Source organism: Vulpes vulpes, chromosome 2 (genome assembly GCF_048418805.1).
Source record: "Vulpes vulpes isolate BD-2025 chromosome 2, VulVul3, whole genome shotgun sequence".
NCBI classification, from domain to species: domain Eukaryota; kingdom Metazoa; phylum Chordata; class Mammalia; order Carnivora; family Canidae; genus Vulpes; species Vulpes vulpes.
Window position 1 is genome coordinate 88,674,521 of NC_132781.1, and position 14,914 is coordinate 88,689,434.

Sequence of the window (14,914 nt, forward strand, 5' to 3'; positions counted from 1 at the left end):
AAGAAAAACTGCCTAAGTCATTTAATTTTCAATTTTCATCTGCACAAATGAGAGTTTTTGTTGCTCCACATCCTCATTAGCATTTGATTGTCATTTTTTTTGACCCATTCCAATAGATGTGTAGTGCTATCTTGTTGAAGATTTAATATGCATTTCTCTAGTGACTAATGATGTTGAACATCTTTTATATACTTGTTTACTATCAGTATTTCTGAACTCTTTGGGTCTTTGGCTATTTTTAAATTGGATTGTGTGTTTTCTTATTACTGAGCTTTGAGGGTTCTTTACAGAGAGTTCTTTGAGAGTTTTGGGTACTAATCCTGTGTGTATGTGTATCTGTCCTATATTAGATCTATATCTAACAAACATTTTCTCCCAGGCTGCTGCTTTTCATTCATTTTTTTTTCTGTTGATGTATAATTGCCACATAACATACTAGTTTCGGGTTTATAACATAATGATTTCAGTATTTGTATATATTGCCAAATAGTTATCACAATATATATAGTTAACATCTATTACCATACATAGTAACAAAAATTTTTTCTTGTGATGAAAACTTTTAAGATTTACTCTCTTAGCAACTTTCAAATATGTAATATGGTTTTATTAACTGTGGTCATCATGCTGTACATCACATCCCCAGGGCTTATTTATTTTATAACTGGAAGATTGTACCCTTTGCCCATTTTGCTCACCCTTCACTCCCCACCTCTAGCAGCCACCAGTCTGTTCTCTGTTTATCTATGAGTTTGTGTTGTTTTGTTCCATACAGATATTAGCATTATTTTTCTATTTTGTGGGAAAATGCTATTGGAATTTTGATAGGGATTGAATTGACTCCGTAGATTGTGTTAGGTAGTATGGACATTTTAACATGGAATATCTTTAGCATAGAGTATCTCTTCATTTGTATTTTCAATTTTTCTTCAGTCAGTGTCTTATAATTTTAAGTGTACAGGTCTTCCACCTCTGTGGTTATTTATTCTTTGGTGTTCTTTTGATGCAATTGTAAATGGGATTGTTTTCTTAATTTTTGTTTCTGGTAGTTAATTCGTATATAGAAAACAACAGATTTTGTACACTGATTTTGTGTTCTACCACATTACTGAATTAGTTTGTTACTTCTCATAGTTTTTTGGTCGAACCTTTAGGGTTTTCGGTATATAATACTGTTATCTGCAAATAGTGACAGTTTTACTTCTTTTCTAATTTGGATGCTTTTTACTTGTTTTTCTTGTCTAATTGCTCTGGTTAGGATTTTCAGTAGTATGTTGAATAAACGTGGTGAGAGTTGGTATCCTTGTCTTAAAAAGCTTTCAGCTTTTCACTGTTGAATATGATGTTACCTATTGACTTGTAATATATGGCTTTTATTGTATTGGAGTATACTCCCTTTATACTCACTTTTTATCGTAAATGGATGTTCAATTTTGTCAAATGCTTTTTCTGCATTTAGACAATCATATGATTTTTATCCTTAATTTTGTTAGTGTGGCCTAACACATTGATTGTGTTGAAGATGTTGAACTGTCCTTGTATCTCTGGAATAAATACCACTTGATCTTGGTGTATGATTCTTAAAATGTATTGTTGAATTTGTTTTACTAGTATTTTGTTGAGGATTTCTGGATCTGTGTTCATCAGGGATATCAGCCTATAATTTTCTGTTCTTATGACATCCTTGTCTCATTTTGGTCTCAGGGTAATACTGGCCACGTAAAATGAGTTTGGAAGAGTTTGAGAACAATTGGTATTAATTATTTGAATGCTTAGTGGAATTTACCAGTGAAGGTGTTTGGTCCTGGACATTTGTTTGCTGGGAGGTTTTTGATTACTGATGCAACTTCACTAGTAGTAATCAGTTTGGTTTTTCCATTTTTTCATGATTCAGTTTTGGTAGGTTGTATGTTTCTAGGAATTTATCCATATTTTTATACATTGTCAAATTTGTTTGCATATTATTTATTCATAGTCCTTTCTTAGTGATCCTTTGTATTTCCATGGTATCCATTACAATGTTTTCCCTTTCATTTCTAATTTTGAGTTTTTTCTTATTGGTGAGTCTAGCTAAAGGTTTCATTGATCTTTTCTATTATCTTTTTAGTCTTTATTTCACTTATTTCCACACTGATCTTTGCTCTTTCCTCCCTTCCACTAACTTTGGGCTTCTTTTGCACCTTTTTTCATATTTGCTTGAGGTGTGAAGCTAGTATTTATTTGAGGTTTTTCTTGTTGCTTGGTGTTGGCATTTATTGCTACAGAATTCCATCTTAAAGTTGTTTTTACTCCAACAAGTTTTGGTATGGTGTATTTGCATTTTCAATTCCTTTTAGTCTTTTTTTATTTCTCTTTTGGTTTCTTCTTTAACTCTGTACAGTAGCGTGTTGTTAAATCTCCACATATTTGTGAATTTTCCAGTTTTCTTCACACAGTTGATTTCTAGTTTTATGCCATTGTGGTCAGAGATGATGCTTAATAGGATTTGTCTTCTTAAATTTATTAAGATTAATTTTTTCACCTAATATATGATCTGTGTTGGGGAATGGCCCATGTACGCCGGAAAAGAATGTGTTCTGTTGCTTTTGGATGGAATGTTTTACATATATCTGTTAATTCCATCTGCCGTAACATGTTTAAGGTTGATGTTTCCTTTTTTTTTTTAAAGATTTTATTTATTCATGAGAGAGACAGAGAAAGAGACAGAGACATAGGCAGAGAGTGAAGCAGGCTCCATGCAGGGAGCCTGATGTGGGACTAGATCCCGGGTCTTCAGGATCACACCCTGGGCTGCAGGCGGCGCCAAACTGCTGCGCCACTGGGGCTGCCCAAGGTTGATGTTTCCTTATTGATTTTGTCTAATATAAGTTTAGCTTTCCCTGCTTTCTTTTTGTTTCCATTTGCATGGAGTATCTTCCATCCCTTCACCTTCACTCTGTATTTATCCTTACATCTGAAGTGAGTCTCTTGTAGGTAACATATAGATGGGTCTTGTTTTTATTTATTTATTTGTTTGTTTATTTACTTATTTATTTTTTGATAGGTCTTGTTCTAAAATCCATTTTGTCACTCTTTTTTTTTTTTAAATTTATTTATGATAATCACAGAGAGAGAGAGGCAGAGACACAGGCAGAGGGAGAAGCAGGCTCCATGCACCAGGAGCCCGATGTGGGATTCGATCCCGGGACTCCAGGATCGTGCCCTGGGCCAAAGGCAGGCGCCAAACCGCTGTGCCACCCAGGGATCCCTCACTCTGTGTTTTGATTGGAGAGTTGTGTCCATTTACGTCTAAAGGAATTGATAGGGATGCCTTTACTGCCATTTTGTTCATTCTCTCGCTGTTTTGTACTCCTCTTTGTTCCTTTCTTTCTTTGCTTTGTGGTTTGATGACTTTCTTTACTGGTATGCTTAAATTCCTTTTTCTATATCTTTGTATATCTTTTGTTTTGCTTTTGGTTAGCAGGAGACTTACATATAACAATTTATATTTGTAACTGTTTTACGTTGATAACAACTTAAGATTGAGTGTGTTCTAAAGTTCTACATTTTTACTCCCCACAAATTAAGTTTTTGAAGTCATGTTTTATTTTATTCTGTATATTGCTTAACTAATTATCATAGTTAGTTTTGCTGCTTCTTTTTAACCTTTATAATTAGCTGTATAAGCAGTAATCCACTACCTTTACTGTATGTTTATTATTTTCTTGTCAGCATTGTTCTAGGACCAGAAGTTATTAACTTTGATGAAGACCAATTTTTAATCACTTTTTTCTTATAGGATTCAGGCTTTTTGTGTCATAACCAGGAAATATTTGCTTAATCTTTTGCTTGGTTCTTAAAGATTTTATTTATTTATTTATTCATGGGAGAGAGAGAGAGAGAGAGAGAGAGAGAGGCAGAGACACAGGCAGAGGGAGAAGCAGGCTCCATGCAGGGAGTCTGACATGGGACTGGGACTCGATCCCGGGTTTCCAGGATCACACCCTGGGCTGAAGGTGGTGCTAAATTGCTGAGCCACTGGGCTGCCCTTTTGCTTGGTTTTTAATGTAATCTACCTAAATTATCCCCCAGTTCTCCACCAGAGCTGCTAACTCCTTGCATTGTCCAAACATACCATGTACTGGGGGAGTCCAGGCAAGAATATGGCCCACAGGCCAAATCCTTCCCTCTCCTTGTTTTTTTGTAAATAAAGTTTTATTGGAACACAACCATGCTCATTCATTTACTTCTTGTCTGTGGCTGCTTTTGTGCTGCAGTGACAGAATTGAATTAGTTGTAACAGACAGAATGGCTCTCAAAGCCTAAAGTATTTATTCCTTTACAAGAAAAGTTTGTTGACACCTGAAAACAGTCTATTAGTTCTTCCTTTCCCATTTTCTTGGGGATAACTCCCCTGGATAGCTCTGTCTTCTGTGTCTTATCTCGACAGATTGTTTTTAAACCCTGCATACCTATTCTGAAAAATTCCTGTTACTGTTTTGTTAGATCCCTCTGTTTCTGGGATCCCAAGTCTTTGTTTCATTCTCTCCTGATGGAATATACCTTCTATTTTCCTGTGAAAAAAGGCTGCTTGGGAAGTTAGTTGATATCACTCTTGATAGAGAATTCTAGGTGGTTAGTCATTTTCCCTGAAAATTTTGAAGGCATAGCTTTTATATTACCTTTCAGCTTCCAGTGTAAATATACATAAAAAAGAAAAACTTTCCAACTTAGGGTTTGCTGTAACCTGTTCTTCTTTTCTGAAAACTTTGGAATCTTTTCTTTATCCTCAGTGTTTTAATATGTCAAAAAGAGGTGCCTGCTATTTATTTTTAAAATCAAATATTCTGGGTATTGTGTAGACTTTTTAATTTGAAAACTCACGTTCTTCAGTTGTAGGGCATTTTTTTTTTTATAATTACCTCTTCTTCTGATTTTCTTAGGATGCATATTGTTTGCATATTGGATCTCTTAGATTAATATCTTTTTCTTTTTTAAGTTTTCTTATTTCTTTTATGTACTTCCGCCATCCCATGTTTATGAAACTATTAATGATGATGAAGAGAAGGATTTTTACCCTTTTCCTTTGGAAAATTGTAAATGTATACAAAAAAATGAATAGTATAATAAACCCACATGTACTTGTCACTCATCCTACACAATTACTATTTCATAAACAAGCTATTAATTTTGAAGCATATCTTAGCATTTTATTACATTCATAAATATTTTGGAATATAACCCTAATAGATAAGGATTCTCATTTAAAAAAAAAACCCTCATTTTGTAATTATCATTTTAAAAAGTATAAAAATTACTTATTTAAGGTCATCAAAAATCCCAACATTGTTCAAGGTTCCAGGGTTATCATAACTTAATATAGAAGACCTTAAATCTTGCATCCGAACAAGGTCATATTGTAATTGATTAATGTGCTTTTAGTCTATCTTAAATTCCCCCTGTATGTCTCTCTCTCTGTCTCTCTTTTTCTTTTTTCTCTTACATGCGTGCATAGTTTATTGAGGAAATCTGATTATCCAGTAGTTTTCTACAGTCTGGATTTTGCTGACTTGCAGGTTGAAGGTTAGTAATGCTTGAATATATAACATGTATAGTATAGAAGGCACTCAGATGACCTTTTTTTGAGCAACTTCGTTCACTTAGTGTGTTTTTGAGATTTATCCATTTTGTAACATCTATCAGTACTTCATTCTCTTATATTGCGGAATAATAATTCATTGTGTGGATATATACTGCATTTTATTCATCCATTTATCTGTTGATAGACACTTGAGTTAATTTCTGCTTTTTGGCCTTTATGAATAATGTTGCTATGAACATTTGTGTTCAAGTTTTTGTGTGGCCATGTTTTCTCTTGGGTGTATATGTAGGAGTGGAATTTCTTATATGAAAACTCTATGTAAATTACTTTTGTAATTATTTAATGTACTATTGATAATTGTACATATTTAGAAATGGTCCTCTGAGAAAAATCTAGTCTATAAGTTGTTTTCAAATGTAATGAAAATTTCATAGATATTATATTTAATATTGATGTAATGTTATTTGGAAATGTAGTGACTCGAATTTTTTTGGTAACTTTATTTGTTTATTTTAAAGATTTTATTTATTTGTTCATGAGAGACACAAAGAAAAAGAAAGGCAGAGACATAGGCAGAGGGAGAAGCAGGCTCCATGCAGGAAGCCCAATATGGGACTCGATCCCAGGACTCCAGGATCACGCCCTGAGGGCAGATGCTTAACTGCTGAGCCAACCTGGCATCCCTGTATTTTTGTATTTAGAGCCTGTGATTTGTTTTTAGGGTTCATAACACTCAGTACCTGTATACTGCCTAAGTGTTAAAAACTCTAACATTACCTGAGTGGGAACTCAGAAAAAGCTAAGGTAGTAATGTGGTAACTTTGAGGATACTAAGTGGGACATAATCCAAGTGAGGATAGATAAGGTCTTGGCAGGATGTCAGACATAGGACCATAATGTGGTCCCTAATAAAACCACAGGGATGAAGAAGACTCATTTATTTTTATGAGTTATCGGACAGCTTGGGAAATGTAGTTCTGTTTATTTGTTCTGTATCATTCTTACATAAATTCCTCATGAGTAAATTACTATGTAAACAATTTAAATAAGATGAAAGAACTTAAATTTTTTAGTTATATGAGCTTTATATTATGCAAACAGAATTTAGGAGACAATATCAGCATACTTTCAGATATTGTTTCATTAATTTCTCTTATGTTTCATTAGGCTACTATTTTTCTCACCTTCCATATTTTCTATCCATCTGAAAATGGGTTATCACTGCACATATACCCACTCTACCTTAAACCTGTTGGTCTCAGCAAAGAAGTCGGTGTCACTGTGATTCTGTCAAAACTTGAATAAAGCTAAAAGGCAATCTATGTAGCCATTAAAATAATTTACAAGCAGTAGACGTAATACCATTTTTATAAGGGCAGAATACTATTGTGAAGGAAGCATTGACAACTTTTTGGTATATAGTTACAAAATAAGCCTTATCCTCAAGAAACACTCAGATAATTACAGTTCAGGTTGGCTAATGCTCTAATAGTGGTAAGTATAGAATTTTCATGTGCTGTATAAAATAGGGCACCTCACCTGGTTTAAGTAGGCCCTGGAAAGTTTTTTAAAGACAGATATACTAGACTAAGGCTATAATATCAGTAGGAGTTGATAAATGGGTAGAAAGAGGGAGGAAGAGAAAGAAGAATTTTAGATAGAGAAAACAAAAAAGAGTAAAGACTGGGTATATGAATCACCCTGTTGAATTCAATGACCTCTGAGCAGAGAAAAAGTTACTGGATTAAGATGTAAAGGGTGGGAGTCCCATGAGAAGAGGAAGCTGGAGAGGTGCATTAGTATAAGGTCAAATCATAGAAGCTCAGGATGCCGTGTTGTCAGTGAGCTTAAACTTCCTGCTCTCTGTAGTGGGAAGTATCAAACGCTTGAGGTACAAGAGTAACATGGTCGATTTTTTGGTTTAAGTAGGTTATTTTTGCCTTTGAGTGCCAGTTGTGAGATTTTAACCTCGAAGGTCACGAATTTTTTTTATTGACTAATGTATCTTTGGAGGCTAGAATGGTGCCTGGCAAGTGTTTAATAATCACCAAAGATACTAGTAAGGCAGTATAGTTGCATATAGCAATTAAGAACATGGAATCCAGCACAGGTTGGAATTCTTCTGATGCCACCGTTAAACAGTACTGTGACCTTAAACAGGTTCCTTAATCATCCTAGGACTCAGTTTTCTTATATGGAAAACGGAGAGAGTAGTTGGATCCACCTAATCAGATAGTTCTGAGAATTAAATAAGTTTATATAAAGCACTTAGAATAATCCAAGAATGCTTGGATTATAGTGAGTACTATATGAATATTATAGAAATGGATGAACTTAAGAAATACTCAGGAAGACAGTTGGATAGGATGTGGTAAATAAGGAAAAGGAGTTAAGGTTAATTCGGTGATGTAGAGTTAGAGCTTTAGGTTCTCCCTCCTTCTGTTTGTCCCCTTCCCACATTCCTAACACAGAGACACATGCACAGACACACTCACTCTCACAGATTACTGCTCATCCATTCTAGTTAATACTGGAAGTTTAAATAAAGCCCAGTGGTTAGTCTCTAGTGTATTGAGGAAAGACTGTTGATTCAGTGTGCCACGTGCCCTTGGATTTTGTTTGGCTTCTCTCTGATTCCTTTTCTTTTCTTTCTTTTCCTTGGACTCCCTGAGTTCTTTTTTGCTCAAGACAGAAATGTTGGAAGGGCATAGGGCCACCTCCAGTTCGTGGCTGAGAGTGTATACCCACTTTCCTCCTCTTGTCTCCTTTTTTACTGTATGCATCTTCGCCTTCTCCCCATTGTTTTCGTACAGTCTTCTGTTTTCTACATAGTAGGAGACAAGAGATGGAATTTCCTCCTTATTTGGCCTTGCCTACAGGCTAGCTTGGGGTTCACAGTTCCAGTAATTATAGAAAACTTTGGAGAGGATATTAAAACACCTGTCAGAAAAGTATTCCCTTCTGCAATTAAATTTTTTTTTTTTAGTCTTCTGCAATTAAATTTAACTTTAAAAGAGTTCTCTTTTAATTCTGTTTTTCTGATATGATATAGAGAAGCATTTGGAATCTAGCACTTAAGCCAAGTTTCTCTACCCTAAGGACCCTTTGTTTCAGAAACCAGCGAACTTCTAGAATATAGCTTGTCTGCTAGGCAAACTTTTAGCTCTCTTCTAGGCTGGTCAAAGTCACCAGAACCAGAGGTTTCATCCTAGAGCCGTACTTTCATTAAGGGAAGTGGGACTGGATACTCAGAATCTAAGATCTAAGAGAGCCTAAGCTCTCTGCTGCAACCCTGATTATCTTTGGAATCTATAAATTTATTATCTTTAAGTTCATGTGGATTTTGCATTCTACAACTCCTTTGTTTTGATAGAAATGTAAATTTTTCTTAATTGTTTACCTAAACTAATGTGGGAAGATAAACCTTTTCATTTTCTTGTGTCTTCTCATATTCCCCCATATGCTAGCTACCTCATTCCCCAGTTTAAGGAGTATGTACAGATTTGGAGCCCAAACCTTTTTATTAAATATCTCTCGCATGTTTCTTATGATGGGAGTTGGCTTTTTGGCTAATGGGTTCCCAGCATTTTTCCTTCAGCACATTAAGTGAGGCTTCTAAATCATGGGAACAATGCCCTTGATCTATAAGTAATTTGTAGTAAAAGCTTTCCACTTCCTAGAGTTTGTAATGAATGTAAATATGTAATTCCTTGTCTGGATAGTTATGAAAAGATAGTGGCCAGTATTTATTGTGTTTTTACTATGTGCCAGGTTCTGTTCACCCCTTTTGTCTGTCATGCTGTTGCATTATATGTTGCTTTAAAAACAAGTAACTTGTTTGTAGAATTCATGCTAACATTATTATTGTTTTTAATCAACAGATTTCAACACTAAACTTGCACAATGTCTTTGAAACCAAGAGTAGTAGATTTTGATGAGACATGGAACAAACTTTTAACGACAATCAAAGCTGTTGTCATGTTGGAATACGTCGAAAGAGCAACATGGAATGATCGCTTCTCGTATCCTTTCTGTGGCATTGATAAATGTTCTTGTATTGAAAGTGATACTGTATCAATGACTGTATTACCAAACATTGGCAAATGTTCTAACATTGATAAACTTGTTGGAAAGTGAGAACAGGTTTATATCTATATAAATAGAAGAGAATTCCAGTGTGACTACTTTCACATACATTGTTTACATTTCCAAGTTTATCACCTGTATGTGTCAGTCAACAGTCTGAGAACCTTTCATGTAAAAAATTCTCATGTATATGTCAGGTACTACTGGAGGCTTTGGGAATATAGTTGTAAATAAAACTAACTTTGCCTTCATTCTGCTAAAGGGAAACAGACAAACAGGTTTTAAAAAAAATCTAATGCCAGTGCTTCTACTAACAAGTAGTGATAAACTCTGTGGGGAAAAATAAAGCAGGGTAAGGGCATGGAGAATGGTTGGAGTATGTTATGTATGCAGCTCTTTTAGATGGGATGGTCATGTAAGGCCTTTCTGAGGAAGATGGTGATATTTGAACAGAGACTGGGCCAAAGCAAGGGAGCAAGTCATACAGATATCTGGGGGAAGAATGTTCTAGGTAGAGCTAGGTAGAGAGTGAATGGCAAGTTTAATGACTTGGCGGCTAGAAATACGTTTTTTGTTTTGTTTTGTTTTTGTTTTTAAGATTTTATTTATTTATTCATGAGAGACCCAGAGAGAGAGGCAGAGATACACACAGGCAGAGAGAGAAGCAGGCTCCATGCAGGGAGTCTGGTGTGGGACTCGATCCCCAGGATTACGCCCTGGCCCAAAGGCAGATGCTCAACTGCTGAGCCACCCAGGTGTCCCTAGAAATACGTTTTTTCACTGAGTTGTCTATATTTTGAAATAGCAATTTTATATGAAAATACAAATTTGTGGTTTTTCTAGAACCATCTGAACCCCAGTGTCCTGCATTCCTACATGGCAGCAATATAATATATATGTATATTATATAATATATATGTATAATATATATGTATATTATATATATTACTTATATGTAAAAAACACTGTGCAACCCCAGCATTCAGGGTATAAACTCTGGCACCAAGAATAAAACCACCAAAATACTAAAATACTTCAGTTCTTAGTATTTGGGAAATTACAGAGGTCTCTAGGAACCACTGGCCACAGGTACCTGGGGCAAAGCTGTAGATGGCAGTTTCACCAACTCTATCCATTGTCTGCCAGGGACTAAGGCTGGGTGGGCATGGACAATGTAGGTACGTTGGAACATATTTACTGGCTGACTTCTGAACTGCCTCAGTCTTACCACAGGAAACACCACACATGTCCTATCTCAGGGTAAAGGAAGGGGGCGGGTAGGGTTGAGGCCTGGGTGTCTCTGGGTGCAGATGGCACGGCAATGCCCCAGGGCCTTGCCGTAAGCCTTGAGGATGGGTGGATACTGTAGGAACCAGAGATTCTTTCTCCAGAAAGGGAAATTGAGATGAGAAGGTATTAACCAAAATGTGTATGGAGATACAGTTTTCCCGAACACTGTGCTGCCCTCTAGCAGTCTTCTGGGTGTAAAGAATCACTGCCCTCATTGTGTGGGCATATGCTCTGTAGAAAAGCTTGGATTTTATAACACTGACTCAACTTGTTCCCAATGCCTAATTCAATTCTTATATTAAGGTGAATGTTGATGCAAGGACAGTGAAGTTCTTTTAGATCAGCAGCAAACCATCTCATTCATTAAAATTGCAGTTGTTAAGAAACATGTTAGGTGACCTATGTCCTAGGTACTAAAGATAAATAACATGATGGTTATGTTTCTGGAATCCTTCATAGGTTTGTTTTATATTTTTTATATTATTTGGACCCTCAGAGAAAGCCTATCAGATTGATGGGGCAGATATAATTGTCTTTATTTAAATAAAGAGGAGGAAATGGATATTCAGAGATCATGCAGGTAGTAATCGAAGGAGCACAGACTTGACTATGATTTTTCTAACATCTAACTTCCTATACTTGGCAGTGTATCTAGAGGATAATTTTTAAAAATTATTTATTTATTTATTCATGAGAGACACAGAGAGGGAGAGGCAGAGACACAGGCAGAGGGAGAAGCAGAGTCCATGCGGGATCCTGATGTAGGACTCGATCCTGGGACTCCAGGATCATGCCCTGTGCCGAAGGCAGGTGCTAAACCGCTGAGCCACCCAGGAGTCCCCTCTAGAGGATAATTAATATGGATTCTGCCTTTGAAGAGCTTACTGTTAAAATAGCCTAATTTTTAATGGAACATCGTGGATTGTTTTTGCATAGGAATCTTTTATTGTGTAGGAATCTTAATAAAATGGAAGAAGTATTAAAGGCTACTGGGTGTTAATGAGGTTTTGCTAGACAAGTACATAGGTAGTTTTAAAGCTATTTCAACTAAAATATGAACAGAAAAAGAAGGAGGTGGTCGTAGAAATACCTGACTTCCCTGGAAGGTGTTGCTTCAGTCACTGTTACTTTTTTTTTTTTTTAAAGATTTCATTTATTTATTCATGAGAAACAGAGAGACAGAGAGGCAGAGACACAGGCAGAGGGAGAAGCAGGCTCCATGCAGGGAGCCCGACATGGGACTCGATCCCGGGTCTCCAGGATCAGGCCTTGGGCCGAAGGAGGCGCTAAACCGCTGAGCCACCTGGGACTGCCCCAGTCACTGTTACTTCTAAGATGTTTGTTGTTTACTTCATCTAAGATGGTCCATGTTCATGGACCTGTTCATGAATTTTCTTCTCCTCCCTTTAAAATAAAGAATATCTGTAAAAACAAAATTAAGAATGGAATTTCTTACTTTAAATTTTATTTTGGAAAATGAAGGACTGTGTTACTAATTGTTCTGAAGTAAAATCCTTTTCCCTATATTATTTTGCCCAAGAATATGAAGTTGACTTCTGACCCCCAGATATCTTAGGTGGAGATTTCAGAGGCTATAAAACTTTAATCTTTTGGAAATGAAAAACCTCCCCCAAATTGTGTATCACCATATATGATATTAATTGATCTTTTATAAAGCATTTTTTTGGAGTGTGTGAAATGTAATGTGGTTGACCCTTGAACAGCACAGGTTTGAACTTCTTGTATTCACTTAATATGTGTTTTTTGGGGAGGAGGATGATCTATTTTAGAGATTTAGTGAGAGAGCTGGGAAGGGGAGGAACAGAGGCAGAGGAAAGTAGAGAGAATCTCCAGCAGACTCCCCACTAAGTGTGGAGCCTGACATAGGGCTCAGTCTCAGGACCCATGAGATCATGACCTGAGCTGAAATGAAGAGCCAGAGCCACCCAGATGCTTCCCCCCTTTTTAAATAAATAAATACCATACTATAAATGTATTTTCTCATCTTGAAAATTTTAATAAGATTGTCTTTTCTCTCTCTTACTTTGTTGTAAATGCAGTATCTAATACATATATGTTAATCAACTCTGTTTCAGATAAGGTAAAGTCAGCAGTTGGCTATTAGTAGTTCAGATGTGGAAGAGTCCAAAGTTATAGTGGATTTTCTTCTGTTGGGGGTTTGGCACCCCTCACTCCTGCGTTGTTCAAGGGTTAATGGATACTTAGGTGGAAAAGTTCGTAAGATGTACATGTGAGATTGGACAAATAATTATGAAGCAGACACCTGCATAATCACTTCACAGGTGGAGAACTAGAACACAGCCTGGATCCACCAGCCCTCCCCACGTGACATATCCGTCTCAGTTCACAAGCCCCTCCTTTACATTGGAGGAACTACTATTGTGACCTTTGCATCTACTGTTTCCATATAACTGCTTATGTATACAGCCCTAACAATCACTGGTTCTGTGTTTGGGGCTTTATATAAGTAGAATCATGCTGTGTATATATTTCTGTGTCATAATTTTTTTCAACATCATGTATGTGATTAATTTGTTACCAGTGACATTGTAAAATATGTATTACTAGCCCCATTTTACAGTTGAGAATGACATGGCTTACTGATGGGATAAGATGACTTACTGATATTGTAGGATAGAATGCTAAAATAAATTGTCAAGTCTCCCTATACTCTGGTAGTGGGCATTAGGGAAGCTTGGTCTCTCAGTTGAAATGTTTAACATCTAGAAGTACAGAATTTTTGGAACCCTTGTCCACAACATTTTTTATTAAATACAAACTCCATAAGGGCAGGGATTTTCTTACCCATTTTGTTCATTGCTATATTCCCAGTATCTGGTATGTGTCGATATTTAGCAAATATTTAGTGACTGAATAGCTACTGTCAACTAAATGTCGTTGAGCATACTGTACATATGAAATAAATAACATTAATATTTAGCTAGTTCTCTTATTGTGTTGATAAGCAGGGTTCTTAACACTCATCCTTCATAAATGTACGGCATCCAAATACAATGGCAAGGCATTCTGGTTGATAGGTACTGTAAGTAAAAGACATCAGTTTTTTTATGCATAACAAATTACCACGGATTTAGTGACTTAAATATCCTTTTATTATCTCACAGTTCTTTGGATGAGAGGTCTGTGGTGTGGCTGGGTTCTCTGCTCAGGTTCTTCAAAGCTCATTGCTTTTACTTGGGAGGATTCAGTTCATTGCAGTCACAGGTCTGAAATCTCCATTTACTTGCTGTCTGTTGGCCGTGAACTGCTCTCCGAGACTTTTTGTCACACCTCAGTTTTTGCCTAGGACTCTGTTCCATTTTCAGTGCCAGCAGTGGCATGGCCAGTCTCTTCTGCGCTGTGTCAGACTTCCTCTTCTGCAATTAGCCACAGAGGGCTAAGAGCAGATGGGGATCTGCTTTTAAGAGGCCCATTTGATTGGATTAGGCCCACCTGGAAAGTCCAGGATACTCTATTGGGGTCAGCTGATTAGTAATCATAATTCTGATTCTTGCTCTGAATCCCTTTTGCCGTGTAAAGTGACATTCCTAGGCATTAGGGTGGAAAATCTTAAGAGGCTCATTTTTAGAATTCTGCCTGACACAAGTAATAATACTTCCTAACAAAAGCTTAGGGTGGCTTGGGATTTACCCTTTACTGAGGATGTCCATCAAGTGCTTTCCTATAGTAAGGCTATATGTTGGTCTAGATTTACTGTTGTTTTTTCTGGGTTGGAGTTCGTTGGCTGGTTTGATTTACTTTTATTCATGGTTTTTCTGCCTTTGGTAGCTATTAGGACAGTTGCCAAGTCCTGCAGTCTAATATTGAAGCTAACCTACTTAAGGGCAAGTTAGATTCTAAATGGTTTTTTGTAAGACCAGAGTGATTGGGGGGAAATCTAGTTTACCTTTCATGAATGTATTTCTCCCAGATAGG

General features: G+C 36.4%; 1 protein-coding gene across 4 annotated transcripts in view; it reads left to right on the top strand.

Moving 5' to 3' along the window:
• Positions 1-14,914, top strand: part of CUL2 (cullin 2) — a 102,495-nt gene that overhangs the window by 13,782 nt on the left and 73,799 nt on the right. For 2 of the 4 annotated variants that reach the window (XM_026000835.2, XM_026000834.2), the window contains exons 2-3: positions 5,495-5,562; positions 9,463-9,603. In XM_026000835.2, the coding sequence (XP_025856620.1) occupies positions 9,485-9,603 (119 nt within the window). In that variant the 5' untranslated portion in view covers positions 5,495-5,562; positions 9,463-9,484. The remainder of the gene's footprint in view (positions 1-5,494; positions 5,563-9,462; positions 9,604-14,914) is intronic. The other 2 variants (XM_026000833.2, XM_026000832.2) reach the window with 1 other exon arrangement.